The sequence below is a fragment of the Talpa europaea genome (assembly GCF_964194135.1).
Source record: "Talpa europaea genome assembly, chromosome: 1".
Lineage (NCBI taxonomy): Eukaryota > Metazoa > Chordata > Mammalia > Eulipotyphla > Talpidae > Talpa > Talpa europaea.
Genome location: NC_140073.1, coordinates 108,265,499 through 108,285,613, shown reverse-complemented (window position 1 = coordinate 108,285,613; position 20,115 = coordinate 108,265,499). Strand labels below are relative to the sequence as shown.

Genomic DNA, 20,115 nt, shown 5'->3' with positions numbered 1-20,115 from the left:
TGGGCATTATAAACAAAATGACCGTGATTTTTACTCTCTTTTCCCCATCATTTTCACTCTTTCCTGCCCCGGGTCTTCTGAGAGGCTGCAGAAACTCAAGGAAAAACTAGAAGGTAATCTAGTCATACTGAATCTTTGTCACACTGAATTTGTCATACTTGATCTTTGTCATACTGAATTCCCAAGTAACAGCCAGCGGGCGCGGCCGGGTGCAGCGAGAAAGGCGTGCTCTGCCCGCCGTGCAGACCTGTCGCGGGCGGGGTGGAGGCAGCCCTTTAGTTGCCTGCGGAACCCAGGAGCTGGGCCGCAGTGTACCTCCGCGCGGGGCCGCTGGGCGGCGGACGCGTGCGCGCTTGCGCGGCTGCGCTTCCGGCCCCGGCCTTGCGAGGTCCCGGAACTGGGCGCGGGGAATCCTGTTACTGGTCCGGACTTTGACAGCAGCTGCTCCCCGAAGATCCCAAGGTCGGCGCGGAACACGCACGAGGCGGTTGGAGGCTGGCGGAGGACCCAGGCCGTAGCGGCGAACGGAGGAGAGCTAGACCGGCCTGGCTGGCGGTGCCATTTGCTCTGTGCATCCACTATCCGGCCCCGGCCAGAGCTGACAAAGGGCGTGGGTGTCGGGTGGGGGATAGAGGAAGGATCTAGGTTAAATAAATTTCTCTGCAGATTCAGTGCCATTAAGTCCTGCGAGCCCATACTGTTTAAAAAAAAAAAAAATGAAGAAATTAAGGCTTAAGGAACTGGAGAGTCGCCTGCAACAAGTAGATGGATTCGAAAAGCCCAAACTACTTCTAGAACAGTATCCCACCAGGCCTCACATTGCAGGTAGGGCGGCTGGTGATCGCGCCCGTGTTTGGCAAGTTAGTCCTAACACAGCGTGATGAAAATAGTTTTTTGGATACAAAGAACGTCTAGAGGAATTCTGCTCTAAAGCTACTGATCATGTTAGCGGCACTGACTTTATATGCATTAACTCATTTCATTCTAACAGATAACTTGACTCCATAACTAAAGAGACTCTCTCTTCCTTCCACTACCCACCCCCCCACACACATAGTTTGGTTTTCTTCATACTCCTTACCACTTATCAGACATTTTTAATGTATTTGTCTCTTTCACTACACTATAAACTCCCTGAGGGCAAAGAATTTGTTGATTTTTGTCATACTGAATTCCCACTGCCTAAGAGTTTCCAGTACTATGAGGAGCTCAGTAAATATTTGCTAAATGAGGGTCAATTTCTTACTGCAGTTGTCAGTGGAAAGATTCCCATGCTATACTGCTCCCTAAAAATGACTACTAGAGTTTGTATCTGAGGGACTGGGTTTAACAAATTCACTGTAGATGCTATAAAAGGATAAGAATGAATTTCAATAATCTGAAGATCAGCAGTATTCCTTAATGTGAAAAGGGGAGAACATGGGAAGAAATATTTAATAAATTGTCAGATTTACTGGGGAATCTTAGAATATTTAATTTGTTGGGAACACACAGTGTAAGGAAGAATTCCTTTCCACTCCAACAGAGTTGTTTCTAAGTTCTGTTTCTTTTTCTGCCAATGAAAATCAAGGGAAATACATGCATACCTACATTTAACTGCAACATATTGTCATAAATTCAACCAAAAATTGGCACAAAACGAAGATCCATTAGTGATTACTTCTTTAGTGTGTTCTGACTAAAGGGTTAGTTAGTGGAGTTCAATTTCGTTTTTACCTAAGAGTGGCTTCACACCCAGTATGCAACATGTACATGTGTGTGCTCATTCTTTGAATTACCAGCTTCAAAGTCACTAACACCTGCAGCAGTAATCAGGACAGCACAGTCAGCCTGAGATGTCACTATAATTGTGTATTTGATAAATGTTCTGGATTCTGAAGTATCAATGATGGCCAGTAGTCCTTGCTGGGTTCAGATATCCACAGTGGTGTTACTCTTGCTTTACTTTCAGTTTACTTTAGACTTGTGTATTTGAAAGATCCCTTTCTGATCTCGCAGCTTCTATCCTGTTCATTTGTTTTTTAGTATCAGATCTCATTAGATTATGAATAAGTATCTGTAAATTATTAATATAATGTCTGCATATGTGTATCTTAAAAGCTATAGTGTGGATGTAGGTCTCTTTCTTTGATCTTCTAGCTTGAACTTACTGTAACTCTGCTCCAGTGGCAAACTGGTATATATGTTCTGTGTGATTTTTTTTTTTCCAGAGGCATCTTTTATTATTAATATTTGTTTAATATTAGTGGTTCCTAGCTTTACAGACTTTACAGGCCAGTAAAATTCTAAAAAGTAAAATTTTGGAGGCTGATAACAAATTGCCAAGAACATATTTTGACAAGGAAAAATAATTTTAAAACCTATTTATACTTACCATCATTTCATAAAAATATTTCAATATCAAACAAAGATCTTATTTTTGTCATTTTACCTCAAAGTTTTGTTATTCTTGGCATTGTCGGCAGCTACTAGTTTTGGGGAACCTCTGGTAAGTATTACCCACCTTTGGGGGCTTCTTATTACACACTAAGTTGTTATACCTTAATTGTTTTTAAATAACCTGGAACATCAATTGGAGGAGGATTAAATAATACAAGAAGCTGTTTTAGAATAATTGCATTTTTGTCCTCGGCTTCCTTACTTATTCCCTAATTTTTTTTTTTTTTTGTCTTTTAGCATGTATGCTTTATACAATCCATAACACATATGATGACATTGAACATAAAATGGTTGCAGATCTAGGATGTGGTTGTGGAGTGCTTAGCATCGGAACTGCAATGTTAGGAGCAGGGTAAGTGATCCAGTATATATGTATATATATATATATATATATATATATATATATACTTGTTGGGTATGGGGTGGTTATAATAAGCATAGATATAATTATATTCATGGGATTCTACAGTATGAGATGAGAGCAAAAAGCTGGCACTGAGTGCATTTTAAATGGACAAAACAAACTACTAAAAAGTCAAAACTAGTAACAGAAGCAGTCAGATGCCTACCTATTATACAGACTGAGTTTCCAACCCCTTCTAGACTGAGAGGTCATGCTTTTGAAAGGCAATATATAGCATGGAGACAGTGGCTCTGGCAGTTCAGCAACCTAAGGATATGATTCCAGGAGGGTGCTATGGTTCCATAGCCCCAGGTCCCTACTCTAAACAAGCACATCCCCAGTGAGCCATGTTTTCCTCATGATGAGCATTCCCACCATAACCAGACAGTAGCCAGCAACCTTGCCTATCTTATCTGGATTCATGTGTTCTGGGCTCTGATGCTGCCTTTCCTGACAGAGATGCCCCTCTTGCAAGGACCAGAGGAGCTGTTACAGTTTTGTAACATACTGAGTTGCAGGAAAATAGTTAATTGTAATAAATGAATTGTATGTAAAAATCTGTGAAAAAAAAAGATAACATTTAATTGAATTAAAAAGGTATATGGTTTGGTTTTGTTATTGTTTTGACATGGAGCTACAAGTAATCATTCTGTGTTTTGTATTTATAGGTTATGTGTTGGATTTGACATAGATGAAGATGCATTGGAAATATTTAATAGGAATGTGGAAGAGTTTGAGTTAACAAATGTTGACATGATTCAGTGTGATGTGTGCTCCTTATCTAACAAAATGTCCAAGTCATTTGACACAGTAATTATGAATCCTCCCTTTGGAACCAAAAATAATAAAGGTTAGTAATAATCAGATATACTGGTATATTTGTATATTTTTTAATTTTTCATGTTTTCTATTTATTGCTATCTATTTGATGAGATGTCTTCATCATACTGCTTTCCCTTTTTTTAATTTATTTTGAGGTAACATTGGTTTACATCACTGTATATGATTTAGAGAAATAGGTTCATACCTCCTCAGATGTGTATCACCACACCCCAGAGCACCCATATCACCCCCTCACACCCCAGTAGCAACCTTAATTCTGCAGTCATTTTATTTTGGTTTAGTTTTGTTAGTTTTCTTTGTTTTGTTTTGCATGAGTGAAATCATCTGACATTTTTCTTTCTCACTGTGGTTTATTTCACTAAGCATAATCCCCTGCATTTCCATCCATGTTGTAAATGATAGGAGTTCATCTTGTTTTATAGCTGAATAGTATTCTATTGTGTATATGAATCACATCTTGATCCAGTCATAAGTCACTGGGCATTTGAGTTACTTCTATAACTTGGCTATTGTAAGTAGTGCTGCGATGAACACAGGAGTACATATATCACTTCAAATCGTGCTTTTACATTCTTTGGATAAATGCCACATAGTGGAATTGCTGGATCATATGGTAGATCTATTTTTAATATTTTGAGGCACCTCCATACTTCCTTCCATACTGACAAAAAGTTGACAGTAAGTTCAACATTTTTTCATGTGCCCATAGGCCATTTGTAGGTCTTCTTTAAATAAGTGTCTGTTTAGCTCCTCTGCCCATTTTTGATTGTGTTCTTTGTTGTCTTTTTATTGCGTTGTATGAATTCTTTGTAGGTATTGGGTATTAGCCCCCTGTCCTATATATGATGTGCAAATATTTTCTCACATACCCTACAGTGTCCTTTGTTTTACTGACAGTTTATTTCACAGTGCATTTTAGATTGTTTATTTTTGTTCCTATTTTCCTTGATGTTAGAGTCCAGTCCCCAAAGACATCCCTGAAGCCAATGCTGTAGAGTGTTTGCCTATGTTTTCTTCTGTGTATTTAATGAATTTTTTAAAAAGATTTATTTTTATGTATTTATGCATACAAGAGCTGGTGTGTAGGCCAGAGGTGTAGGGGCATAGGACAGAGAGGATTCACGAGAGACAGAACAGGGAGCAAGCAGTACAGGTGGACTGACTGAAATACATTGTTGAGGGGAGCAGTGGGTGAGGCAAGAGGGGTCTGCTGTGCCATGCAGTAGCTCCCTGGCCTAGGATCCATAGCTTCATAGTGCTGAGACTTACCCCCTTGTGCCACCAGGGAGGTCCCGTACCTAATACTTTTTGATGCTAATGTAAATGGGATTGTTTTCTTGACTTCCTCCTCTTCTGGGTCAGTATTTGCATGTAAGAATGCCATTGACTTTTGAATACAGATTTTTTTAGCATGTCACTTTACTATATTTTTTGTTTCTAATATTTTTTAGTAGAGTATGAGCAAACCATTGCATCAGTTTTCTTTCTTGTGATATCCTTATCTACTTTAGGTAACAGTATTGTTGGCTCCTAGAATACGTTTGAGAGCATTCTATCTTCCTCAGTTTTTTGGAAGAGTTTGAGAAGGATAGGTATTAGTTCCTCTTTGAAACTTTGAAAGAACTCACTGGTGAAACTATCTGGTCCTGGGCTTTTGTTTTTGGGGAGATTTTTTTATTACTGTCTCAGTTTCCTTGCTTGTGATTGGTCTGTTCAGGTTCTCTATTTCTTCTTGATTCAGTCTTGGAAGGTTGTATGTAGAAGCAAATTTTAAAACTTTTTTCTCATTGATTGGGTTAATGATCTTATGACTGTTCATTAAATAAATCAGTTTCTTTACTGTAAAGTTTTATAATTTTAGCTTAAATTTAAAGTGCATTAATTGAATCACTAATTAATGGTTAATAGGAGAAATCATTAGTTGAATTGCTAGGGAATGGAATTAAAAATGTTTTTTCACTAATTTGTACTGACTATTCTTTTTTTCTTAATTTATTGTTTATATACCATCTGCTTACAAGAATGCTTTACCTAACACTTATGAATGGTTATAAGTACTACATACAATTTTATACTTTTAAAACCTCTATTAATGCTTTAACACACTGAGGATTTCAATATATGATCATCAGTAACAGAGACTCATTGTGGCTATTAATTCTGTGTGTGCTGTGAACAAGGAGGATAGTAAGAGGAAGAAAAGACATAGTTTAAAGTCCTTCCTCTATCCCCTGCTATGATTCTGATTATTGCTCTACTTGTTTCCTTCTCCTATCTTTGAAAGTCACTAATTTGGAATATAAAATTTTTACTTTAGCCTTATTTAACCAGATGCTATAATTCTGGTTTTATTTTTTTTTTATTTATTTTTTTTAAGATTTATTTTTATTTTATTTATTTATACAAGCACTGGGTACAGTCAGAAGCACGGGAGGGTGAGAGAATTCACCAGAGCCAGAGCGGGGAGCAGAGCAGGCAGAAGGACCGAAGTACACTGCTGAGGGGAGCAGTGGGCAGCAGGAGAGGTCTGCGCGCCATGTGGGACCCTCCTCCAGTGGCCGGGGAGCAGCCGGGGATCGAACCGGCGCTGCAGAGGCCGCGGGCAGCTTCACAACCCAGCGCTCAACCGCTGCGCCACCGGGGAGGCCCTAATTCTGGTTTTAGTCTATCAACCTTAAAAGATTTTATTGAGATATGTGTACCCAATCTTGTTGCACAAAGAATTTGGAATGCTCTTTTGGAGTTTGAAAAAAATATTTCTAAATACCCTAGTATTCATTTAATCTTGTATTTTGATAGCAGGTGAATGAGGAGTTTTTTTCCTACTCTCAACAGGAACAGATATGGCTTTTCTGAAGATTGCATTGGAAATGGCAAGAACAGCAGTATATTCTTTACACAAATCCTCAACTAGAGAAGTAAGTTCAAATCAGCATGCTGTTCTTTGTCACTTATTTTTAATTTCAAGACAGTTTTTAAGGATTTGTTGTAAATACTAAGTATTAGGGTATCTTCTTTCAACATTTGGCATTTAGGAACTGAATTTTCTAGCATTTTAACTAGCTTTCTTCTCGCCTATATAACGTCTTTCATTAAAGATTTAGGCACGGCAGAAGTGTGATATAACTAGGGTTACAATATGTCCTGGTTTGCCTGGGTAAGTCCCAATGTCTCTGTGTGGTCTGGTGTGCATAAGGGAGGAAGTAAGCCTTACTTTTTTAAAGAACATTGAGCTTAGAGCTAAACTGATTTGATCTCAGAGCCTACTTCTTCCATTATTCTTCTTGACAACATATAGCACATATAATCTCAACACTTCTGAGAGTTTAAGATTAGTCCAGGAGGTGGGAATGGGTTTTTTTTTTTTTTTTTTTTTTAGTGTCAATATAGTAAGTGATCAGAACAGACTGTGGTGCTAGACTCCCTGGGTTCAGAGTCAAATTGCTGCTTCCCAGCTGTGTTATCTTTGTCAAGGTACTTGAACTTGTTTTGTCATCTCACTGTACTCATAAGGAACTAAGAGTACCATATATTTTATAGGGTTATTCTGAGGATTAAATGAGTTAAAATTTACAAAGCACTTAGAAGAGCTTCTTGCATATGTACTTGCTATGTGTTAGCTACTATTTCTTTAACTCATACATTTATTAAAGAGATTTTAAAGTGGTTTTACAGGAAAAATATTTGTGTAAATTTAGTATACTGGAATCCATTTGGAAACAATATGTTTTGGATATATGGTAATCTGGTGAACCCATTTAAAAGTAGAAAGTCAAGGTTAAAAGTATACATACTGCTAACAATGAGGAGTGCATATAGATAAGCAGCAGAGCACAATATAATTTTACTGGTACATAAAATCCGTGCTCAGGTTTGATGATTCACAAGGAAGTCTCACAGGAGTTTATAATTCTGCTCATGGCTGTTTTATTATAGCTAGCTAAGGACACAGCAAAACAGCCAACCGGAAAGGTGAATGGGATGAAGTCTAGGTGAATCAGGTGCAAGCTTTCAAAGTCCTCTCCCAGTGGAAACATAGAGTGTACATAGTTCTCCCAGCAGCTAATTTTTGTAACAAAGCATGTGAAATGTTACCAACCTGGAAAACTCATTAAAGACCTGCTGCCCAGGGTTTCCTCTGAGGACTGATCATGTACCTGGAACTTAGGAAAATTCCAACTCCAGTAGCTAGACAGGTAGCGACATTAAAAAGTTTAAGCACAATGAGCCAATCTTATCAATTAAGGGGATCCACAAATCTAAGTTCCATTATTCTAGCCAAGGGCCAACGTTATAAGTAGACCCTTTTAAAGATGATTAATCAGGTTTGCTATGAACTCTTTTCTGCACAACTTGACATGAAATATATTAGTCATAGTTCATGTAGATTAAGTAAAATATGCCAGCAGCAACAACAACAACAAAAAATGCAATTAAACAGCAAAGAAAGTCTACTTACTTGAAGGTCCTGGAGCCACATTACCAAGGAACTCACATCTTGTTTGGTTTTGCCATGTTCCACCACGAGGAGGCAGCATTATCAGATTTGTCTTGTCAGGGTTACTAGTTGAATTTTAAGCCAATAGTTCATTAAATATATTTTTAGACAGTGCAAAAGTATTTCTATTAGTATAGTAATCCATTAAAAAATTAATCTAGTAGTATTATGCATATTTAAAGGGTATGATGAGGAATAAATGTTCAATATCAAGACTTTCTATGAACTGGTGATAATTTTGCTTGTTTTAATCTATGTGATTAGTAACATTGTCACTGGTCCTTTGGTTACCTGATTCCTTAACTATAGGCCCTTGTTTTTTAAAAGTGCTTGGCCCTCTATTCATTTCATAAAATTCTTTGATCGAAATATTGATATTTAAGTAAAATGTTGAGTATATCCTGGGACAAATATTAAAACTATGTTACTTACTCTTAAAGCTGTTGCCGAGTCTTCATTAGGCATTCTGAAAACCTGCTTTTGGCTCAGAGCAGAGTAGGTAAACCAGGCCACATTTTTTCACATATCCTGTGCTTAACTCATTCATTCATCTCTCAACCAACACCACACTCCATCATTTCCATCTAAAACCTTTTTCACAAACCTTAGGCTCCAATAGCAACAAAATATCATAGTTTATTGCTCACAAATTTATCAAGGATTCTAAGATTCCACTAAATTGTATTCCTCCACTGAAATCTATATCCTAATATAGGAATTCTATATCTCAAAGATTAATCATTCAATTTAGAAAAAATTATAAGCACAAACATTGTCAATACTTACCAGAAATATTTGAACCTAAAATAGTAGGGAAAGTTTATCAATCAACTTGATCCCAGTAACAGTGAATACTACTAACATGAAAATGCTTATACCAGACACTAAGCTCTTTTGTTGTATTCCTAGAAAACTATATACACACCTAATTTATTTAAGTGATTATGGGGAACTTTTTTCCCATATTCATTTATGTTACAGTGTTATATATAGTATATATTAATATTTGAGAATAAAGCAATTTTTTCCTGTCAAAATTAATAACCAGATAAGGAACATGAGGTAAGAATAAATTGCTCAGGGTTATATAGCTAGTAAATAGAAAAACAGCAGTTCAAGTGGAGGCTGTCTGGTTCTAGAAACATACAACTATCATACCATATTGCCATTAAATTGCCTCTAGATACAGATCTCTACAGATGGCTTTCAGGATAGCTATATTAATTTTATAGAAATCATTTTGACTACATTATTTTCTGAAATAATTACTTGAATTGTGTAATTTGGTTCAGACTGTTAACTATATTTAAATGGCTTGGTATCTCATCTTCAAAATAGTTGAAAAGTTAGGGGATCTAAATTCCTTTTCTTTTTTTTAAGATTTTTTAATTATTTATACATACAAGAGCTAGGGTGTAGGCCAAAGGTGTGGGGGTTGGTGAGAGAACTTACCAGAGACAGAGTGGGGAGCAGAACAGGCAGATATACTGAAATACACTGCTGAGGGGAGCAGCGGGCGAAACAGGAAAGGTCCGCTGCACCATGTGGGTCAGCTCAGATGACTTCATAGTGCTGAGACTTAACCCCTATGCCACCAGGGAGGCCCTAAGGGATTTAAATTCTAATCAGATTTTTAAGTTTGAAAACTTGAAATCAAATAATAGTAAAAAATTACTTTTTAAGAATTATTTTAAAATCAGCTCATGTTAACATTTTGTGTTCAGCATATTCAAAAGAAAGCTGCAGAATGGAAAATCAAGATAGATATTATTGCAGGTAAGACAATTTTTTAAATTTCCTACAAAAGCATTTCAATTCTAATTAAAGCTAACAATTTTATGTATTACTTATTAAAAAATATTGGTAGATTGATAATATTGCATGATTTAGGTGCACACCTCTTATGAGGTATGCTATCACACTGCACTACCAACGGAGCACCTATAATCCCTACCATAATTTTCATACAGGTGTTGAAGACTGTAAAATGTTATTTCTCAGTGTATGTACACAGGGCATGTGTGCCTTGGCAATAGGTAAGAGATGGAGTCAAAGCAGACTGTCTGTGTTGAGGCTATCCCAGTTTATCCATTTTATTGAAAATTTCTAATAGCACCCACATGGTCACTCCACATTCAGAAACACCACGCACCTTAAAAGCTTAGAATTGGGAGTTGATTAGATACACTTTTTGATAGAAGTCAACCGTGGTAAATGTTTGGAAATACAATTTTCATCCTTAGGTGGTTTTTGTTTTACAGAACTGCGGTATGACCTACCAGCGTCATACAAATTTCATAAGAAGAAATCAGTAAGTCTCTTGATTCTGGCTTCTTTACATTTAGTACTGAAAAACTTTGCAAGTTTTTTTTTTTAAAGATTTATTTATGCTTACAAGAACTGGGGTACAAGCCACAAGTGGGGGAGGGGAGGATTCACCAGACAGAGTAGAGAGCAAAACAGGCAGATCTACTGAAATACACTGCTGAGGGGAGCAGCGGGTGAGACAGGAGAGGTCTGCTGTGCCATGTGGGTTGCTCCCTGGCCAGCCAGGGATCGAACTCGTGCTGCAGAGGCTGCAGATAGCTTCACCACCCACGGTGCTGTGCTTAACCCCTTGCGCCATCAGGGAGGCCCCAAGTATTTTTTTAATAAAACTTTTATTATCATTGGTTTACACAGTAAGTTATTTCTATTATCAAGTTGCCTTGAGTAGCTCAGCAGACATACAGGCACACCTTGGAGATATTACAGGTTCAGTTTGACTATAGTACTTGGTATCCTAGTAAGTGTGCCTAGTAAGTGTGCAAAGCATGTCTTAAAAAAAAAATGTACATAGCTTAATTAAATGTGATAGACAAGAAGTGAGCAAAGTAGAAAAACAGACTTGCTAGATGCAGGGTTATCACAAACCTTCAATTTGTAAAAGAAATGCAATATTATGAAGCAAAATGAAACAAGGCATGCCTGTAATTAACCATGGGATTGACCCATAATTAGCAGCCAATATTCTGGTTTAAAATTCTTTCTCAAGGCAGGACATAAATCTGCTTAACAGTCTTAGCTTTGTTTATTGTGCCTTCCCTGGTAACCTCCTAACGCTTTTTATAGCCCCATCCCCCCTTGTTTAGCTAAGATTATTTAAGATGGTATCTGAAGTCATGTGAGCAACTTATGCAGTTTCTTACTGGGTCTTTCCCATGTACACAGGAAATATACTTTTTGACCTTTTCCTCTTAAATAAAATATTCTCAAGTGCATTGGGAAGGAAAAGGAAACAAAAACTAAGATTTTGCTTTTTATATAGTATATATTTTATTAGTTTGTAGTAATACATTTTTCATATTACAAAGGCAATTTAGTGGAAGAATCTTCCTTTTGATATTGAATCATCTGAAACAACACAAACAGAACTATACATTTAAAAAAAATCCTCATTTGGATAACAAAAAGACAAGTTAAACAACAAAAGACTTTTTTCTTTCTTACAGGTGGACATTGAAGTGGACCTAATTCGGTTTTCTTTTTAAAAGCCTTCAAAGACAAAAGCAGTCTAAAACCTAATTATTAAAATGAATAAAAAAATTTTTTTTGCTAAACTACTGGTCTCCAGCACCATTTTCTGTTTTCTGTTGTTTAGATGCAGGTTCGTGTATGTCTAGTTCTGGTTCTTCTCTTGCTCTTTTTACTGCTCCTATACAATAACAGAAGTAGTATTTGTTAAATTTACTATAAGCATTCTATTTTAATACTGAGCATAATTATTTAAAATGATTAATAACTTCCATCACTAATTAGAAAAAGCTTTAATCTCCTAAATATCTTTGTATTTAATTTGTGAAACAGCATGAGGTTGATCACAATTCACAAACATCACTTACACAAACGTGAAAAACCATGTCCATTCTCTCCCACAAATAATTCTTCATGAAAATACCAAAGAACTTAGGAAAAAACTTACCATCTGCATCATTTTCATCATGTTCATCATCACTATCAAATTTAGTTTTCTTGCCTTGAAACTGTACTTTTCCTTTAGCAGATCCACCTTGGGCAGCTTTATTTCCCTTTCCTTTTCCTTTAAATCTGCGACCTATAGAGACATAATTGAGAAATAAGTAAAGAAATGTTATAAATCTCTTGTCAATGTTTTTGAACACATATTAAAATTTTCACTCAAGCAAATGAGGTAGAAAAAATCACAATAAATGACCTTTTGATTTCCATTTGTTCAGGGACTCTTGTTGATCTTCTATGATTTTTTTCAAAGCTTCTTTTTCCACATCCCCTTCTAATACTTCCCATGTCACGTCTTTGTTCCTTAATTGTAAATTACCATTGTTTGCGTCTTTGGCTTTATCCAGAGCATCCTTAGCTTTTTCTTTAAATAGAATTATTCCCTATATCAAAGACAAAATAAGAGCCACACCCTTAAGTTCTTATTCCCACTGTACTTTTTTTGTTCAAAGTAATGTTTCCTACCCTGCAAATTTATGCCATTACTAATTTCAATAAATTTTACTGATTAGGAAGGAAATTACTACAAAACTTGCAGTTGTTAATACCAACTTACTCGTAACATTAATTCATAAAATATCATATCCAGCAAGAGCAACAGTGATCAAGTATGAATGTTTCCAAACCTCTTTTGCTCCTCTGACAAAGTCTATCCATTTTATTTCACCATGGTTTGAGAAAAGGACGTGCAAATCTTCTCTACAGGTCTGATCATCTAAGTCTCCAGAAAATTTCAGCAAACAGCCAATTTTTTCTTCTATGGATTTCTATTAAAAATATACAAGGCAATCAAAATTCCTTAAAGCAACCACACACAGAAATGGCTTATAACACTCAATGTATACAAGAAAAAAGCTATAACTGAAGGCTATTTTGAGTAGCATTTTAATAGTTGGTACCTTCTCTTTGTCATCCTTTGTTCTACAGTAGCTTCTGATTTTACTTTATTTAATTTCTCCATGAAGTAATACCTAGTTATATACAACTATAGTTATATAAACCTGGTTATTATCCTCTGAATATTTTCAGCAATATTTCGCTATTACTTTAATGCAAAAACAACTGTAGATTACTTAAAACAGCGTAATTTTTATTCTCTTAATAGTCTATCTTAGACTATTCTTAAATACCAGTAATACATACTCACCATTTCAGCATTTTCTGCTAACTTTTGTTTTTCTTCTTGCTCTCTACAAATAAAAATGCAATTAGAACATTTACAATGCAAGAAAACAAACTCTAATAAAACTAATCTTGATCATGACCACTAAACTACTTAATAACCAGTCAGAAATGAAGGAGTTTGCCTTCCCGAGATTAAAGACGTCAATGTTTCATTAGCACAGAAAAGGCCTACTGCTACTCATTTCAGAGCTCATCATCAGCTCCATTTAACCAAAACCACTAACTCTACCCTGTCAAAGTTTTAAAGAATTAAAATGTTATGATTATCTCAACGTACTTACTGTTTAGCTCGTAATTTGGCTTCCACCTTATTTTGCTTTCTTTCTTCATTTTTTTTGGCAAAGTAATCTTCCCTAAAGGACACAAAACATTGAGATCAAGTTCATTAGTACAAAGGTATGACTGCAAATTATTTTCAAAGATTTAAAACATAATATAAGAAGAAACAGTATATATATAAAAATTTTTTTTAAGGATTTTTTTTTTTAAATTTATTTATACAAGAACCAGGTTACAGACCAGATGTGTGGGAGGGGGAGAGGATTCACCAGAGACAGAGCAGGGAATAGAACAGGCAGACAGACAAAATACACTGCTGAGGGGAGCAACGGGCAAGGCAGGAAAGGTCTACTGCACCATGTGGGTTTCTCCCCAGCCATCCGGGATCGAACCCGCACTGCAGAGGCTGCGGACAGCTTCACAGTGCAGCACTCAACCACCTGTACCACCAGGGAGGCCCTATATACAAATTTTTAATTTTTTTTTATTTATGCATACAAGAACTAAGGCGTAGGCCAGAGGTGTGGGGGTGAGAGGATTCACCAGAGACAGAGTGGGGAGCAGAACAGGCAGATTTACTGAGGTACACTGCTGAGGGGAGGAGTGGGCAAGACAGGAGAGGTCTGCTGTGCCATGTGGGTTAGCTCCCTGGTCGGGGATTGAACTCATGCCACCAGCCACAATAGCTTGATAGCGCTGAGACTTTAATCCCTGTGCCACCAGGGAGGCCCAGGAATATTATATTTTTCTGTCAACATGATTACTCAAAAATATGCCAAGGAGGGCCTCCCCGGTGGTGCAGAGGGTTGAGCACAGCGCTGTGAAGCTGTCCACAGCATCTACAGTGTGGGTTTCATTCCAGGTCAGCCAGGGAGCTACCCACATGGTGCGCAGACCTCTCCTGTCGCGCCCACTGCTCCCCTCAGCAATGTACTTCAGTCATCTGCCTGTTCTGCTCCCCACTCTGTCTCTGGTGAATCCTCTCACCTTCCCATGCTGGCCTGTACCGCAGCTCTTGTATAAAAATAAATCTTTAAAAAAATAAAAAAAAAAAAAAAGCCAAGGAAATTATCTATTTTTCATTAACAGTTTTACTAATAATTCACATCCCATAAAATTCACCCCTCAAAGTATACATGTCAATGTTTTATAATATATTCAGAATTTTCAACCTTCACCATTATCTAATTTCAGAAAAATTTCATGACTCCACGGAGAAACCCCATATCCACTAGCAATCTCATTTTGGCATTCATTTATCATTTGGGGGTGGGGGAGCATCCCAGCAGCAGGCAGGCAAATAGACCGGGACCATAAAGCAGATGTTATATGAATACTTTAGTGTTTCCTGTAGTGTTAATTTCACAAAAGGAAACTTTTACCTTGAAACCTAAGAATAAGAATGATTACGAAAAATTTATTTTGAAGGATTAACACTGATAGCATGGTTCATCACACTGTCTGTAATGCAAAAATAGGGAACAAGGGCCCTACAACCAACTTTACCATGAAATTATCCTGGTGTGTCCTAATTCTTATATATAACTTACTGTGATCCAACTGTCATTAAGTAATGTTTTGTACTTTATAAAATACAGGCACATACAGATTATGAGAAATAAAGATATAGTTATACAGTGATTTATTCTCCAATCAAACCAAAAGACCAAATTTTAGTATCCAGCTTGATTACAAGATTTAGATGGAAAGTACTAAAACCAACCTCCTTTATAAGTTACTAACCAGTGAAAATGTAGTATTTCCTCACGGTCATGAAAGAATTAGTTTCTACTTAGCAAAATTCAAGCATTTCTCCAGGCCTCCTTGGGAATACTAAAAATACTGGCCTTACTCTACATTCCTTACCTCAATTTGTCAATTCCATATATCTATGTAGCCAAGAGAAAAATCAGCAGAAAGACTTACTTGAAAAGTATCAGCAAGTCTGTATCTTTGTACTTCTGGCCAGGGGTCTCAACAAACTTCTTAGCGGATTCAATGCTCTCAAACACAGCAAATATTGATCCCTATCAAAAAAGGAAAGATATTTTTAAATTATGCCTAATTTTTCAACTAGGGAAAGTTAAAATGTCATATAATTATACCTTAAATGCTTTGTGCAATGTTCTTCTCATCTGAATATTTAGTACTTGACCTTTATCTTCTAACCATTCTTTTATGTCATCAAGTGTTGCATCGGTTGGGAAACCTTTCTATGAAGAAGAAGAAATGTACAAATGACTTCTCAGGCAAACAAATCACCAGAAGTTTTGAGTCATTTGCCTTGAAGTGAAGCCGGGATATAACACCTATCTCTCTTTCTGCCTCATGTGTTTAACAGACACTGTTCTACAGTGCAGTACAAAGTGGCTCATTTATCTGGGTTTCACTTCAAAATAATCCAGTTAGTACAGAGATAAAAATAAGATTAGTCACACTAATATCTGGATAATGTCACCTTGAAGTTGGATAACGATACATTACATCAATCTACTTTTGTATATCTGAAATGTTCCAGAGTAAAAAAATCTATTAAAAAATTAATATGCTAAAAAAATTGCTATCAAGTTTTCCAGTTTTAACACTATGCAGTAAGTTTTGTCCAGCAGTATATGGATTTTTCATTTTTAATTCTCACAACAGTTTTATAAGGTAAAAAAAATTTTATCCCCATTTATGAAGATGAGGCTTAAAGAGGTTAAAAACACTGCCCCTTTAAGTACATAAGTGTGAAACTATAATTCGTGAGCCCTTATCCACTCTATGTTCTTTCTAAATAAATGTAAGTTATAATTAATGCATTAAAGGGCCACTTACAATATACACAGATCTGTTTTTTACATCATTTTTATACTCATCAGTCACTTCAGGGAGGGGTTTGCTTGGAGATCTTCTGATTTTAGTTTTATCTTCACTTATTTCCATGAGTTCTGCCTTTGATTTGCTCAATGCTTCTACTATTACATTAAAGTCTGTTGTTAGACGGTTTAACCTGAAGAATACATATACATATAAGCATTTTAAGACTTATTGGTAGCACTGTTAACAAAAAAAAATCTAAGGATGATTTAAAAAAGGCTTTTTTACCTGTTGAATTTTATCATTATCTCCAAAGGTACCCAGCCCTCATCCAGTTTGATTTGTTCCTTTAAAAATTTGTCCCGTGGTAAATTGAAGTCACCAAAATAATACTATAAGACAATTACAATTTATTTTAGAACACCGTGTAATACTGAATCCATTCTGTTTTTTTAACCATTATATCACCAAGCTCTATCCTATTAAAAAATATAAGTCATAATGTAAGAGGCAATAAACATCTTCTCTTAAATACACTATAATATTAACAATCAAAATTAACAATAACAAAAAAAAGGCTAATAAGATTCATTACTAAAGCAATGTAATTAACAAATGTCAGTTAAGAATAGAAAGTGTTAGGGCCTTCCTGGTGGCTCAGGGATTCAAGTCTCAACACTATGAAGCTATGGCCAGCCACAGCAGGACCAGTTCAATCCCCTGTCAGGGAACTAACCCACTTGGTACAGCAGACCTCTCCTGTCTCGCCTGCTGTTCCCCTCAGCAGTATATCTCAGTATATCCGCCTGTTCTGCTCCTTACTCTGTTTCTGGTGAATCTTCTCAGCACCCCTAACCCCACTCCCACACCTCTGGCCTACACTCCAGTTCTTCTTTCCATAAATAAACAAAAATAAATCTTTTAAAAAAATAGAAAGCTTTAAAACAATATATTTAAAGATCTGTTCAAAGGTTTCAAAAAGACTCATTTCAAATTTATGGAAAGAATAGATTGTTAAGTAAAAAGAACTGGAATATACTGATCATTACCTTCATTTTTAAAAGTTAAAAGGTAAACATTTATCTAATTTAAGCACAGTCCTTCTTTCTCAGTATAAAAGCAAAGAAAAAGACATGAAAATAATCAGGTGTGACTACCTGGAATGCCAAAAGTAGAATAAAAAGTAAATGACAAACACCTAAGCTTGTTAACAATTTCTTACAGATCAAGGGGAAAGTAAAGAAACCTGGAAACTATAATAATGGGTAAAAGACATTTAAAAAATCACTAGAGGGAACCTCTCTGGTGTCCCAAGGGGTTAAGTCTCAGCACCATGAAGCTATCCACAGCATGAGTGTGATCCCCAACTCTAGCCAGGGAGCTAACCCACATGGCGCAGCAGACCTCTCCTGCCTCACCTGCTGCTCCCCTCAGCAGTGTATTTCAGTTGATCTGCCTATTCTGCTCCCCTAGTGAATCCTCACACCACCACCCCTCCCCCTCACCTCTGTCTTATACCCCAGCTCTTGTACGCAAAAATTTTTGTAAAAAATAAAAATTTTAAAAAATCACTAGAAATACAAATTTACCATAAACATAAAAAAAGCTCAACCTCGTTAATCAAAGACATGTAATTCAAAGCAATGAGACGGCATTTCTCACCTAGCAAGATGGTAGCAGTTCTAGAAACAACAATATACTGCCCTGAACACAGAGATGCAGGTAGAGATGTAAACTGGCAAGAAGTATCAAACGTTTTTAAACTGGGCTTAACACTTGAGCCAGTACATCTCCCAGGAATTTCAATTTAAATAGATTAGTAAACTGTTTACTAAAATTTATATATAAAGATACTCATGGAATCACACAGCTAAGAAGATGGAAATAGCCTACATATCAAATAGGGGATTGGATAAATTACTGATGACAACAATCTTTACTCTCCTAAAATGCCACATTTGTTAGGAGATAGGGGAGGAAATAAAAACTGTTAGTATGTTCTCTGAACAAACTGTCAAAGAGTATACATGAGGTTTTTTAACCTTGATTACCCCAGGAGGGTGGGATTCACAAAGTAGGTTTTGGGAGGAACATTATTACCATTTTCTCTATATATTTTTATATTGTCCTATTACGCACAGAATGTATTACTTTTTCTACACACTTATAAAGAAATTAGTGCAAAAAAGATTTAACAGGTAATTTAAAATGGCAGGCGTGTAATTTTGAGAAAATATTTCTAAGCATTGCCAAAAAAAGACACCAAAAATAGAATTTGAAATCTTCAATAAGAATGTAAAAGTAGTAGTCGTTATTGATATCGTAAAACTTCAACTTAAATATAACACTTAAGTGTCCCCAAAATGCTAAAAGGACTTTGAAAACAGATAAAGTAAATCCTCACTTAACAACATTAATAAGTTGTTGGAAACTATGACTTTGCAAGTAAATATAACAAAACAGGTACTCTGTTTTGTTTGTTGTTTCCTTCCATGTCAGCCCCCATTTTTCTGCTTCCTCATCAATGTTACAATGAAATGACAATATTGGAGGAACAGCTGTAAATCAGAAGTTACAATAGGTGAAAAGAACTAAGCATAAAATACTAGGACTTTCACAATATAAAGTTACTAAACAGACCCTCACTTAACAAAGGAACTTTGTTCTTATTATGTGTAGTCTTCTGAATGTTTTACATATTAACTAATGTAATTCTCACAACCACCTTATTATTCCCAATTTTTTTTTTAAGATTATTTTTATTTATTTAGACAGGCACTGGGTACAGTCAGAAGCCCAGGAGGGTGAGAGAATTCACCAGAGCCGGAGAGCGGGGAGGAGAACAGCCAGACAGACAAGGTATACTGCTGAGGGGAGCAGTGGGCCGCAGGAGAGGTCTCTGCGCCATGTGGGACCCTCGCTGGCAGCCAGGGATTGAACCGGCACTGCAGAGGCTGCGGGCAGCTTCGCAGGCCTGCGCTCAACCGCTGCGCCACCGGGGAGGCCCTATTCCCACTTTATAGTCTAAGAAACTAAAGCAAGAAATAAAGTTAAGGGACACTATAGTGGTACCTTTCAAAATGTTTGTAGTCTTGGGTTTGATAAACTGGTTCCACCAATACAAACTTATACTATTATATGTTCATTTAATTTTAAGAATCAAGTCAAATATTGAATAAGTTGGTCAATAAGTGTTCTTTCCTGTATTTGTATTTAGGCCCTAAATATCCTTTAAAGGAGCCAACTCTTGTAATTTAATAATATAAAAATCATACCTCAATTTGATGACAGATTTTGGCCTCCAGGGCAGCCATTTTTTCATTATCACCATTTTCAGCCATTGCGGCTATCTGTAAATTTCCCCAAATTGGCACAAAGAGGTTATTTTCTCTTTTTCAAATACAACTCAAGACCATAAAAAGAATGCTTTAAAATTAACATCCCACTGTTTTCTTAAAAGTCATGAATTTTTAAAAAAGGATTTTTCTTTTCACAAGTTCAATTTCAAAAAACTTTGGAATAAGGAACTGAAGAGCTATTGATTATACCCACTTACACCTACTTCTGCCAGTAAACTACTGTTCCATCTTTTATAACGAAAGGAGTGCTTATCCTCATTTAACTGGTCAGGAAAGTTTTGAGGAAAAAAAAC

The 20,115-nt window shown here is 36.3% G+C and overlaps 2 protein-coding genes across 2 annotated transcripts; one reads left to right on the top strand and one right to left on the bottom strand.

Annotated features, from left to right (window-relative positions):
* Positions 1-716: 716 nt before the first annotated feature.
* On the top strand, positions 717-11,713 carry METTL5 (methyltransferase 5, N6-adenosine; the record flags this gene model as incomplete). Its single annotated transcript, XM_084248500.1, has 7 exons — positions 717-825; positions 2,677-2,791; positions 3,511-3,692; positions 6,521-6,603; positions 9,908-9,959; positions 10,445-10,494; positions 11,675-11,713. The coding sequence occupies 7 exons, from the start codon at positions 717-719 to the stop codon at positions 11,711-11,713; spliced, it is 630 nt and encodes a 209-aa protein (XP_084104626.1).
* A 6-nt stretch (positions 11,714-11,719) lies between these two features.
* SSB (small RNA binding exonuclease protection factor La) lies at positions 11,720-19,804 on the bottom strand (the record flags this gene model as incomplete). Its single annotated transcript, XM_084248493.1, has 11 exons — positions 11,720-11,877; positions 12,145-12,276; positions 12,397-12,583; positions 12,827-12,967; positions 13,348-13,390; positions 13,667-13,738; positions 15,591-15,691; positions 15,770-15,877; positions 16,482-16,656; positions 16,752-16,855; positions 19,739-19,804. The coding sequence occupies 11 exons, from the start codon at positions 19,802-19,804 to the stop codon at positions 11,783-11,785; spliced, it is 1,224 nt and encodes a 407-aa protein (XP_084104619.1). The 3' UTR covers positions 11,720-11,782.
* Between the last annotated feature and the right edge of the window lie 311 nt (positions 19,805-20,115).